General features: G+C 39.7%; 1 protein-coding gene across 1 annotated transcript; it reads right to left on the minus strand.

Moving 5' to 3' along the window:
* Positions 1-4998: 4998 nt before the first annotated feature.
* Positions 4999-13532, minus strand: PSMG1 (proteasome assembly chaperone 1). The gene is made up of 7 exons (XM_051630747.1): positions 13358-13532; positions 13101-13201; positions 11621-11772; positions 11184-11246; positions 8688-8886; positions 7664-7800; positions 4999-6601 (listed from the first exon to the last, which is right to left on the minus strand). The coding sequence occupies exons 1-7, from the start codon at positions 13486-13488 to the stop codon at positions 6527-6529; spliced, it is 858 nt and encodes a 285-aa protein (XP_051486707.1). The 5' UTR covers positions 13489-13532; the 3' UTR covers positions 4999-6526.
* Between the last annotated feature and the right edge of the window lie 69 nt (positions 13533-13601).

Here is a 13601-nt window from a genome sequence, read left to right on the forward strand (position 1 = left end):
ACTTATCATCAGTTGTAGAAGTGAATAGCACACGGGGAACGGGATTTGGGGGTGATACTGAGTGAAGGGGGAGCCTCATGCTGCAGGTCCACCTGCTATGAGGCATCTGGTTCATAAATGTTTTATTTTCCAACAGACATAATTTTGAGCACATTCAGGGTAACCACATCAAGTATGGGACTTTTACTACTTGAAGCAGAATAAGGTCAGACAGTTGAGCCTGAATAAGAACAGAGTCAAAATCAGTCTAAGAACTGAGCCAATATGACATTTTATTTCCAGCACTGACTTGGAGAAATATATCCAGGTTTTTTTAAAGAAAATTATTAAATTAATTGAAAAACTTAAGTGAAAAACTAAAATGTGCATGAGCCTTAGAAAGCAGCATCACCACAAATGAGCACCACAGAACAAACCAGCCTATAGTTTTGGTTATCTGACCTCTCAGTCACCTCCATATTGGGATGCTCAGAAAAGCAAGTAATAGGATCATTGTCCAGCAGGACACAAACCAGAACATTCACAGTCAGAGCGAAAAAAAAAATAAAATCCCTCTGTGAAAATTATACCAGACAAATCTGCCCCATCCAGAATTTCTTTACGTGCCAGGCAGGGTGTCAGCTGGAAACTATAAGGATTCATACTTGGGTTTTCACTCTTAAGACCTCTGCAACAAGCCCATTCATGAAGATAGAAAATGTGCTTACCACAACACCTGGGTATAAGTCTATTTATAAAACCACCACAGATTGAATTATTTTTTGTCCAAAAAAGACTCCTAAAACTAAATAGTTGTTAAAAGTAAATATTCCTCACATACACTCTCACAGAAAAGTGGAAGAACATAAAAAAGTAAACTATAAGGGCAGGTGCTGAATTGCCTTTTCTGCTAAATCCACTATTGGAGAGCATCTCTTCACACATGGCACTAACAAGGTTATAATCTCAAATGTGTTTGCTTCCTGCCACTTGGAAAAAACAACTCCAACAACCTGAGAGAGTTACATTTGGCATTCTTCATTCCGGTTTCAGGTTGAAGAGTTTTGCTCCAGCACTTTCCAACTAATGAACAAAAGAACTGCTTGTTTCTGACAGCAAAGGCAAGGTTTGCTGCAAGTGTCCTCCAGGGTTTGAGGGTGGAAATAGCCAGGCTCAGTTTTTCACACTTGCTCACTGTGCTTCCTTTGCACAAAAAAATCCTTTGCAACCCAATTCGGAAGTGAATTAAGTAAAGCAGCATAAAGGCATTCTTTGTGACCTGCAGGAATGTGATTCAGAGCCAGCAGGGAATAGCGAACCCACCTTACACCCTACTTTTATTTCACAACTACCATCTCAAACCCCAACTTTATAGGATAATCAGCACTCAGGGTTTTGTTTTTTTTTCTCTACTGTGCTCTCACCTTTTCCATATTGGCTGCCTCTGTTCTCATACAACCTTTCAGCTACCAACTTTCTAACCACAGGTTTACTCTTTTTTTAAGCAAGGCTGTACATTCACCATTCATCTGTTCAGCAATCAAGTCACTGCCTTCAGTGATCATGACTCTATGATCTTCATTCCCCCTTTATTCCCTGTGAAGCAGCAGATTGGCCTTAACGTCTGTAGAGCTGATGGGAAAAACTGCTTTCATTTCCCTTCATGAACAGGGATCCAGGTCCAAATCTGACCTAACGGAAGAGGTCAAATATCAATCCTGAACATAGGTGTAGTGGATTTAGTGTACAAAAACACACTGTAATCCTCTGATTAAACACAGGGGAAGAATCCATGGTCTTTTCAGTAAATGCTTATGTTAAGAAAATGCCCTTTGAAAGAAACCCTTTGAAGGTACATCTCAGGATACCTTGTTATCAAAGCCAAAGAAGTGCTTTGTGTTTTTATCCTGCAGTTAATGGTCTCCCATAGTAGTTACTGCATGGGATTCTCTAGTACTTTTCCTCATAAACTATTCTAGGGTATATATCAACAGCATCTCAGTGATTCCTTTACAGTAAGAAAGTCTTACCTCAAAGCTCTGACCTCATTTGGCTAGATTGAGGTGCCCATTAATGCTTGTTGCTATTATGTGCAGTATCTGTCAAAACTTTTACTCCAAAATATTTGAAGGATAGAAAAATGCAGATCTGATTGCACTGAAAAATTCAATTTATCTCTCCTATTGCCATTCTTAGCTTACTTAGATTGTTTAATGTTTTAGGTTCAAAACATAACCTTAAAAAATCAGAAACATCTGATGTTGAACAAAATGCTTGTCTTTAAAAAAAATCTTTTCCAGTACTTGCACATCAAACATGTTCAAGTTTCACTGTAATAATTCTATGTCTACCTTCATCATCTTGATCATCTTGATCCAGCTTTGCCCTTCCAGCTCAACACATCAGCAAGTCAGGTCCCAGGGACCCCAGCTTGCTCACCCACAAAATACACAGATACCAACTGCATGTCCAACTGTCATTTACATTATGAAAGAAACCCTTGTCTGAAACCGAGGTAGAAAGAAATTCCTCCTCTTTGCTCCTTTAGTAACTAGCTTCAGTAATCACACTCTTCAACACAGTAAGGAATTTAAACCAGCAATCTCATCCTGACCTTCCTTCCCTCCATGTTGCCCTAACTGAGCAGTGCCCTTTCACAGGGCACCTTTATCCAGGAAAAAACACTCAACACTGTCATCAAAGATACAAAGGTCTTCAGGCATTGGGTGAGGACTGAGTGAAAGTTTGCAGGGCAGACTTCTAGGATTTTCCTAAATTTTGCACACTTTACTTGCCAAGTGTTTTAATGCAGTTTTTGACATAGAAATTGTAAAATCACATGTCACAAGCAAGGTTATTCCTCTGAGGCTTTGGCAACACAACATAGTTTGTAGGGTGGAGAATGAGATATTTGGTGCCAGTACGAGAAAGCTGAAGGCTGGGGATTCCTTGCTATAGACATGCAGCAAGACTAGGCCTTCACATAGGAAGTGGGAAGAGATACGCATCATGTGTAGGCTTCAAGGATGGATTGATGAAACAATAAAGCTCTTTATCTCATCTCTGATGTGCAGTGGGAACACAGAAGTACTTGAACACGGTTCAGGGAGCACATTACTGTATAGAAGGCAGGCAGGCACTGAAAGGAAGCTTCAGGACATGAGCTAGAACATTCACTGCTTCAGTGCATCAAAAGGCTCGGGATCCAAGAGGAACATTCAGGCTCATGCTTTTCTGCAGAGTGACTGTGCTTCTGCTGATGGCACACAGGATGATTAAATAGTACAAGGAAGAGAACTGGTACCTCATGTCATAAACAAAAAGGAACATAATTGGACAGAGAAGTGCTTGGGAAGCAGAACAGGGCATAATGTTTTCATGCTGGATTTTCAAAAGACTGCAAGAATTTTATTACCGGAGAGTCATTGCACTGTATGTGACCCCAACAACCATACCAAAACCAAAAGATGTCTTGCTATTTTGGGCATTCAAACATGGAAGGTTTGCATCCAATTCACATAAAAAACAGATTTCTGGCTTGGACATTACCTTCTAACTAGGTCTGTGCAGTCCTGTACTTCTACATCTGTGAAGTGAATTGCACAGATGCCAACTTGTTACAAATCTATAGACCCTCATTAAAGAGCACTGTGATTCCAGACTTAAGAATTAGCTCAGGAATATCACCTTTAAGTCTGAGCCTTTGAGGAAAGCAAGATGTCTGCCTACCAAATATATTCTGCATCATGGTAAAACAGATCAGACTCAAGAAGAGGCTGTGTCTTGAGTTTGGAAGACAACATTCTTCAGCAGAAGACAGCTCAGGGTTACCTGAAAAAATAAAATAAAAACAGGTAGCAAGCGGCTTAGATGATGTGACAACTGCAAAAAGAATACTCTTCCAGTCTAATAGTTTACTCTATCTGGTTTAATTATTTACATTTAGCCAAATACCTTAACAAAACACATCTTATATTATCACATTTCAGACACACAGGCAAGAACGCACTTCTTCTCCCAAAGCTTTTGAAGCCATCTACCACGTTTGACAAAAAGTTTTAAGTTTATACACTCCAACGAGTAATAAAAAGACCAGTAGCTGTTAGAAACAAAGAAAACCTTATTTCGGGCTCTTATTAGATCCTGCAAAGCATAGAAGAAAACCCAACAATTCAGCAATGTTCAAATATGCAAGTGTCTTCAGCCAACGCTCCTTATAAGATACTCAGGCATGATTAGTTCTGATGCTTTCAAAACTAGTTTTAAGGGAGGAATATGAGCTACTTCATACACCAAATTATGCAAAAATATGGAAGGAATTTAAAATTAAAATATATTTTTTCACTGCCTTACAGTACTTACTTTGTACTGGAAAGAGCTGGCATTTCAAATTTATGCAGCACAATCCAGATTACACTGATGAGGGGCATTCTTCCTGACTACACTGGGTGCACATGCCCTGCCTGGCATACCCTGACCTTTCACATCAGAGAGAACTAGTACTGCACAGAGCTTCACTTAGTCTGTAGTGTGCACCACAAAATTATCCAGGATACACACGGTGAAACCACTGCCTTGACAATATCCAACAGAAAACCCACCACATCCTATGTAAGCATTTCCAGCTCTCGAGAGCTACAACACCCTTTAAAGCAAGAGTAATTAGCCTTTGAAGAGTTCTGTCAATACAACAGTTGTCACTCTAATTCGTCTTCCCAGTTGCTAGTGTTCTGTTTGCCACTTTTATTCAAGGTGTTCATGAGTATTCTCACACCTCAGCATGAACCCAGGTAGTAAAAACTGAATTCTACTTCAGTGGAAAATTGTTCTGAAACACTGCAAACTGATAAAGCCAATACTAGAAGTGTATTAACAATTCTTAAAAGAGCCTGCAATTTATTTTTCAAGGTTATTTCCTGTTACGTATTTTATTTATTATGAACCAAACATGTTCAGTATGCAAGTAAGAAAACGGTGCAGCCAACTATTTCACAACAACAGAATTCTCAGCTCAGATCATGCAGATGAACAGGTTTTAATTAAAATGCTGCATAGAAACAGGAAAGAATACAAAACAGAAGGAACCATGTCTTGTACTTTATGCTTCAGAGTTTGTTCCAAAATACAGCACCACTTAAAGCAACAGTTGCTTGCTTATCTGTAATTATATTAACAGAAGTTTAAATCAATGTCTAACTGACACACAACTTGGTATCTACATCAAGAATATTCTTCTACCATGGAAACTATGATTACAGAATGCAGTTAAAACTTCCAGCATCAGAAGTTGTAGAGGCCCTGCTGAAGCCAGGAGTTACTTGCATCAGTGCATGTTGACTAAGCAAACCACTTTCAAACCTGAAGGGATGGATGACAGTTCTGTTACAGGCATACACTGTTGAAAAAGGTCCACTGGCCATTCAATGTAAGTCAAAGTTAAACTTAGCAGAAAACTCTGAAGCTGTTTTCCTTCTGTTCCAAAAGGACACATTTAAATTTTAAATTAAATTTAAAAGATCTAAAATTTAAATTTAAGGATCTCTAGAAATCACATACTCTGCATAAGAAATCTTGTACTATTCCTACAGCTACCAGCAATTCAGAGCTTTAAAGTGGATAGATTACATTGTTTGTCCTGGCAAAACCAGCTGAAGCAGCTTGTGATCCTTACCACCCGGTTTCAGCAGGAGAGTTTCCCACCAGTGGCAGAGACCTGACAGCAGGGAATGCTGCTGTGCTTCTATGGCACCTGATCAGTTTGTAGCTGAAAGTGCCAAGAAAGATGAGCTCTGAGCAAGGCACTGCAAATGGGAGCTGCAGCATCTGAATGTGGGCAAACTTCTCCTACCAGATCTCTCCTACCATGCCACTGCCACAGGCAGTGGCATCCCAAATACCTGTGATGAACTACTCACTACATCCAAGTCACAGCCCTTCCATGCAGTTCAAACCAGCTCCACATTCCTGCTTCCTACTAATTTCTAAAGCAAGCTTATTTTCCACTAGTAAATCTTTTAAAGATATTGACCATACTTACTGTCTTGTGTATCAACAAATGTATGAGCATGTATACATATATATGTATCATTCATACATACAACAAACTTATACATACTTATCTAAGCAAAAAGATGCAGAGTGTATTTTCTCCATCACAGACAAACCTTTAAAGAGGAACAAATATCAGGAAAACTTTTGTGTCTCAAAAGAAAGTAAAAAATAGTGTTCTCATTAGATAAACAGAATTTCTTAATTGCATTTCCTCTTTTATATATAATAAGTATACATTTAGATAATACAATCCCTTCATGACGAGAAAAAGAAGTTGCTTTTCATATTCCAGATATCTCCTAAAATCCCTCCAGAAGATAGTGTCCCAAACCACGCAGAAGAAATCTATGTGTTTGTGGTGATGAATCTGTAAGTAACAAAAATGAGTGCAAAAGTAAAAATCTACTGGAATTTATTCCACTTTTAAGGAAACAATTACAAATTCAAAATGTCCTCTACAGAACAAACTGTGCAGTCTGTGTCATAAATGTCCTCTTTAGATATAGATATTATTGTGAGTTTCGTTGGTCGTCAGTAACTTCTTCAAAATCTTCGTGCTTTCAGATACATCCTACGGAAAGGAAGAGATGCCAAGCATTAGCTACATTGCCTTTAACAAACCAAACCAAAAAGAGCCTCACTGTCCTCTATTCCAATTTTTATTGCTCTGAATATCAGTTTGATTAAAATGTTAACTGTGAGCAAAACTCAGGGCTTCCAAAGGAAGGTATCCAGAGATCTGCTAAAGGCTCCAAAGGAATTTGCAGTTCAACCATAAAATGGGATTTGTTAATCTGCATTCCTCCTTGTTCGTACATGAGAGGAAGAGCCTCCATGTTTACTGTTGTTTTCCTACAGAGTTTAAACACTTACGTACTAGTCTGTTAAGATTTATTTAGCAGACCAGCATAAGCTGTAACAAAAACTAACTTGCAAGTCCCACATTTAAAGTTAAAATAAACACTTCAGTACACACAAACCTCTTCTGTCATTTAAATACAAGTTCAATTGGCAAAACCGATGAGAGTGTTTTGAACCAACTATATTTCAATTAAAAACATTTCAGAAAGAAGCAAAACATTCACTGTAGTAGCTAAGATGCCATGATTTCTCAGCTGCTTGATCAGTGCAAAACTATTAAGAATCATCTTAAAGACTCAGTCTTTTAATTTCAGAAAGAAGTTGCAGGTCAAAATAGGTTTCTTAAGAAGCTTTCACGTATGGCACAAGACAGGTAGATACAGAGCTAGAACAGAGTCATCTTGCATATGAATACAAGAAAATAATACATATTCTTAAAGATTTTAACACGACGCACCTCCAAAGTAAAATGCAGCTTAAACAACCACAAGAAATCCCTCCCTGATACACCAGTACCACTACAAGAGCTTGAAAAGTCAAAATGAAGTTTTGCAGGAAGCTACAGATTCATGATTTCTAATCAACTTATAAACAGATGTCACAGCAGGTATTGTAGCAGAAATCCTTGTCCTCTATCATTAAAGTCTATATCTTTCTATAAATTATATACAGGTGGAATCTCACAGGGGCGAGTCAACAGTAGAACTCAAGAGATGAATGACAGACCAAAATAGACCAAACTTCCAATTAATTTTTAAATATTAATGTTTACCTTGACTAAACTTTTCAGGATTCTAGAAGAAAGCAGAGGCTTGAAGGCTTCAACTGTAACCGTGTCCAGTTTGATGACATCAGTGTAACACAGATACAGCACTGCAGGAATCTGCCACACTTGACAATAACTCAAAACTAAATCCAAGTCACAAGAAAATGTGTGTTATGTTCAGCAGAGAAGGAATCTCAGTTCTATGTATAAAATCACGTTTGTTCTGGCCAGAACTTCATAAAGCATGAAAGTTAATTTATAAAGTACTTAGGATCCTGACTGTTAGGCCATTTATCAGGTACTCAAGAACATAAACGACCAAAAATTAGTAAAATGCAGTTGGTGTTTCTTCCTGGCAAATAACTGGAAATGGTACATTATTGGTAAACAAAAGTAACATGAGCTTCTGTAAAAAATAAACAACAAAACCAAAACCAAACCAAGCATAAAAACTCAAAAGAAACTGCAAACAAGACAGACGTTTTAAAGAAAAAATCATCCACTTTTAGCTCCTGCTAGACAAGTTTTTCCTCATAATGCTACCACTAATTTGGTACTCTGTAATGAGAAGACTCGGAGTTGTACCACATTGCAGAATAAATATGAACCCATATTTTACATGAGGTCAGTCAGTAGTGCAGTGAAACCTACTTTACTTGTAATATGCAAAAAGGACTTTATTAGCCTCAGATTGGATGCTCAGATGAAAAGAACTCTTAAAAAAACTTATTTAGTTCCTAAGTAAAATGTTCAAAAAACCCAATATACAGTTCAATCTGTGATGCTATACTGAAGAATGTGCTCGTACTTAGAGCCCACACTTAAGAAGGATTTTGGGATGTTTTTGGAATTTGTCCCTATTTTACAAGGCAACATGTAAAATGTCAAAGTGTTAGGAATTCATTTTCAAAGCTAACTTGTTAGCCAGTTCACACCATCAGGCAAAAACACTAGTTGCAATGGCATTCTCTTAAAAGTGAATTTTGTGTTGCCACCAGCAGCCCTGTAAATAACGGGAGATGGAAAATACCAGCAGCAGGAAGATCTCGAACGATGTTAGGTTGTTCCAGCAGTGGGCAGCAGACCTGCTCTTTGAATTCTTTTGTCTTTAAGGCTTTCAGAAATGGAGATGGAAGTGTTAAAGTGGATTCCTGAGTTTTATAATCAGCTACAGGGCACGTTGAAAGAATAGTTACTTGCAAGCCTTCCTTTTGCATACAGCCAAAGACCTGAAATAAAAATGTAAACACATAAATAAAACTCACTGTCTCTCAGTAATACTGTAAAAATACAATGATATTAATTCAATTGATTCAGTTTCAGTGCAGATGGCACACTGCAATTTAATTCAGGTTTGCAGGATTAAAATTTTAATCACAACCTTCAGGCAGTAATTTCACATGCACTGCTCTTGGGATGGAGATAACAAAACCTGAAGAACAGCTAAGATATTTACCAATTCTACTGATCTTCTTGAGAGGCTTTAGGTTTTCAGCACCTGCTATTCACCTCCAAATATATAAAGACTTATTTTCACTAATGGTGACTGTAGAAAGAAAAAGGACTCCAAATAAAACCAGGCTGCTTTACTAAGCAGCAAGACATTTGAAATTGAAATCGTGCTCCCCAGATGGTCCACAGTACTTAAAAAGAGTCTCCATTTTAAATGCTCCGATTTTATTTAATTATATTCAAGTTGAATTGAGACAGAACCGTAATTTTTCAAGTTTTCCTCAAATTCAAAGAGGAGAGTTTCAAAAACACTGCATCAAATATACTTTTGTATCCATTGCATGCGGTCACAAAATACCAAACTGCTGCAGTGTTCCATTTTTTTTCAAGAATGTGTCAAAATGAGATGCATGATAAACCTGCACCTTTCTTTTACACTGTCCTCTTCAGATTTATGACCAATAAGGGTACAGGGAATTGGTAAAGATAACAAAAACTCGCCTGTTTCCAAATATGTTACCAATCACAGGAGGGAAGCTGACTGTTCCCTCACATCAGCGTGTTACTGCTGTAACGTAAAACTGACATAACTTTTCAGAAGCACAGATACTTTCAATTTACAGTTTATTTGCTTTGTTGGAAACACTGGCTGGCGTGCCTTACTGTGAAAGTTTAGTCTGTATGTTTTGATTTTGTCAGTGATCACTTACTGAGAAAATATATATAAAAGTAAAAATCTGATTCATAGAGACTGTGAAGATGCTCCGTGAATCAATTTCTGAAGCATACAGAACAGGTCTGTAACTCACATTAAAAGCAGGTTACCAGCACAACATTTCTGCTGTATGTTTAAAAATACTGATAATCGTGAAGTCTAAAAATACTCAGGAACGTTGATCTGGTAAAAGTCCATACTCCTACTTCATAAACACCCACATTTAAAATAACACATGTGCAAACAGCTGGAAAAAGACAAATGGAGATGACAGCAACACGGCAATAACCTTTCTTTTGTAATCCCAGTTCAAATGAAGTGCAAGAATGCGTGGAATACAGCAAAACCAAAATGGTTAAGGTCTTAGGGTTTCCAAACTCTGAAGTGAACCATTACGCAAACCCCAGCAAAGCAAATGAAAACACTTCTAGAAGCCAAAGAACCACAAAAGCCTATTTTTTCTACAAAATTAAGTCTGAAATGCCCGTATTGTTCAGTGAAGTTTTCCCAGTTTTCTGTCCTCTTTGCCTTCCCATAATCTTTCTGCTCCCTCACTCTCACTGAGATGCTCGTATGGTTCTCCCTTGCAACCAAGTAATCCCTCTCATGCACTGGCTGGGCCAGCTGGCAGGCTAGACTGAGCAGATCCAAAGGAAATTAGGTTAGCAGACAGACAGCAAGAACAAATAAGCCATACTTCCTTGAGGCTAAGCAGTGACCCAAGTCCATAATAAAAATCAACAGCCAAAGCCTACCCTCCTGGCTTTATCTTATTAAAATCACTAGGATGATATCTGGAGGGACCTGAACGATCCAGCAGCATTCATGGACCTGAATGATGCTGGGGTAATGCACTTAAGTCTATGAACAAGTGGGACACATACTGCTTTGGAGGCACCTTCCTTTAGAGTTCCTCTTTGTGAAAGGAACAGAACACATCCATTAGTAAAGACACCATCCACCACGAGTTTTGTAACAGGCTTGTCTGCTGATCCTTTGGCAGCCATACATTTAGAGTTATGCAATTATTTTTTTACAGAAGGAATTCTCCCAGAGCTGAAATGCAGCTGAAAGAAGCTAGAGAAAAAGGGCAACAAAACTGACATTGTCCAAATGAAGGAACTGCCCAACACTGGTAAGTTACAGCATATACAAACAATTGGCAGCATCTACAAAGGAATTTCACAGAATCCACAAATAGTAAATTTCTTCATTTATTGAAAACTTAAGAAAGCCACAGGGAAAACAGTTCTTTACAATGCTGTCATGTTTAGAAAATCAGAAAAAGGCACTTACACTAAGTTGAAGATCCCCACCCCTAAGATTTCATTGCCCAATTTGCTCTCTTGCCAGTTTTACCTTATCAAGCCACTGGAACTGTTGATCCTCAGCAACATAGCAACTACACTGGCACAACAAAACCTTAAAAACAAAAAAAAGTTGCATAAGCAAGTGGTTTAAAGAGCACAAAACCAGCTCATGATTACACAAAGATGATGTGACTACAGCCAACGACTTGTTCAGTTTTCTTGGGCTTCTTCAACTCTATTTCAACAAGAATTTTTTATTCACAACAGAGGCATTCAGGCTGTCACACATCTTTGTACTGAACTTCACATGCCAGACCTTCAAATAGTTTTAGTAAGCATAATGACCCTTCAGATTTTTTACGATGTTAGTCCAGAAGACTGCAGCCTTAATGTCTTGTTTGGCCAGGGCAGGGGACGGGGAGGATGGAGGTTGCTCTCTTTTTCAGGAAGCTAAAATAGAGAGGAATTCATACATAAGTCACTTACAGTTGGGTCTGATATTAATCGGTAGAACAAACAGAAAGAATCTGTTGGGATGACATTTGTTGCATTGGATGTTCGACACCATTCATTCCACAGCTTCACAACACCAACCACTTCCCAACATACAGAATCCAGAATAAAAGATGACAGGAATGCTGCAAAAAGCCAATAAATACTGTTAATTTATAAAGCACAAAATCCCTGTTCTACAAATAAATACCCAAACCTAATTTTTTTTTTTGCCAGCTTGAGTGAAAAAAAAAAAAAAGGAATAACATTTTTATCAACATACGTGTGTTGACCCAATCTAGCAAAGCTCAAGAACATGAGTAACCTCACCATATCAAGATGTAAAAGAGCAGTTCTACATATAGAGAGCCCCAACATCAAAAACATGTATCATTAGGAATTGTATCACTACAGTCAACTTTGATTCCCTTAGTACACACTAAGGATGTAGACATTAAGTCTCTTTCTTGACAAACCAAATTTAACAGATTTCTATAAATAAAAAATATCACTGAACCAGCAAGGCAGAACTATTAATACTGGCTCTAGGAAGTAAAGACAAGAGTATGCATGACTTAGCGGCAAAGAGGTTCCAAATAAATGTTCATAAATCAAATTCCTGTCAAAAGCTCCTGTTAAACAGAAATAATGTCTAAAATAGCTGTAGCTATTTTTCTAGGAAAAACCTGAACAAATAAAAAATAGGTTAGCAGAGTTAGCTTTGATAAGATCTAAATATCAACTAGATGTGACCTAAATGTACAGAAGATCCAGAACTCCTTTATATCCACAGGGAAAGAGCTATGTAAAAACTCACAAGGGGGAGGGTGTTTCAAGACTTTATGCCTAGTAAGTAAATAACCACCTCGAAAGACTGCATTTTTGAACAAGTGAGGAATTAAAATGTGAAAAAGGACTGACTGATCAAGCAAAAAATCACTGTTCGTTAGAAATTAAGGAAAATGCATCTTACTGACCATAATTTTAAGTCTTTGACAAACTCCCATTTCAAAACACTAGACTGCACTGAGAAACTTGATACTACTAGAAAGAAACTTCTGTCAGTTAACAAATAATCCAGGCGAATCTGACAAAACAGGAGTCAGATAAAGGGAAGAGTCCCAGCTAAAATCCAAGCCATACTTTGCTTCTGCTCTTCAACTAAAAATGTACCACTTCACCGTGATCTGACAGGAGGAATAAGCAGCTGTAACAAACCCCCTGTTCCATCCGTCCAGAGTAACTCTGGCTCTCCCTGGACAGCCCGGCTGCCTCAGGGCTGCAGCTCCGCTCCCTGCACGGAGAGCTGGGCGCTCCTAAGGACCATCCCCACAGCTGAGATCAACGCTAAAACAGACTATGGCGAAGAGAGCGTCTTGGCACGCTCTTATTTTCTCCCGGCCTCCTGCTTTCTCGAACGTAGCCAAGCGCCAAAGAGCAGCGGTGTTTCAGGGTTTGCCGCCCGCGCACCTACCTGCAGCGTGATGTCCTATCGCTACGATAAACCTCGAGCACACGAGGGGCTCGCCGGCCGGGCCTTCCGCAGACTTCCAGGTCCAGAGGACTTCGACCTCCCTGGCAAAAGAGGCGGAGAGAAGTGGAGCTACCCCCGCTCCACCCGGCTCAGGCCCGAGCCGGGCCCCAGCCCCAGCGGCTCCGGAGCAGGCCCGGCGGGGGAGGCAGCCCCACGGCGCCGGCAGGAACGGCCGAGGCGCTCCGCGGGCCGGCTACCTTTTCTTCTCCAGCTCCCTGCGGATCTCCCGGTCCTCGGGTGTCTCCTCCCGGGCCTCCTCCGCCGACTCCTCATCGTCCACGCCGGCGCGGGACGGCGCCACCACCACCTCCCCGAAGAAGGTCGCCATTGCTCCGCCCGCCTGCGCGCTCCGCTCGCCGGGCTGCGCCGCGTCCCGCCCCGCCCGGCCCGGCCCGGCCGCGCACAACAGAGCGCGGCCCCCCGGAGCCTGCCCGCTGCTGC

The sequence above is a fragment of the Apus apus genome, chromosome 1 (genome assembly GCF_020740795.1).
Source record: "Apus apus isolate bApuApu2 chromosome 1, bApuApu2.pri.cur, whole genome shotgun sequence".
NCBI lineage: Eukaryota > Metazoa > Chordata > Aves > Apodiformes > Apodidae > Apus > Apus apus.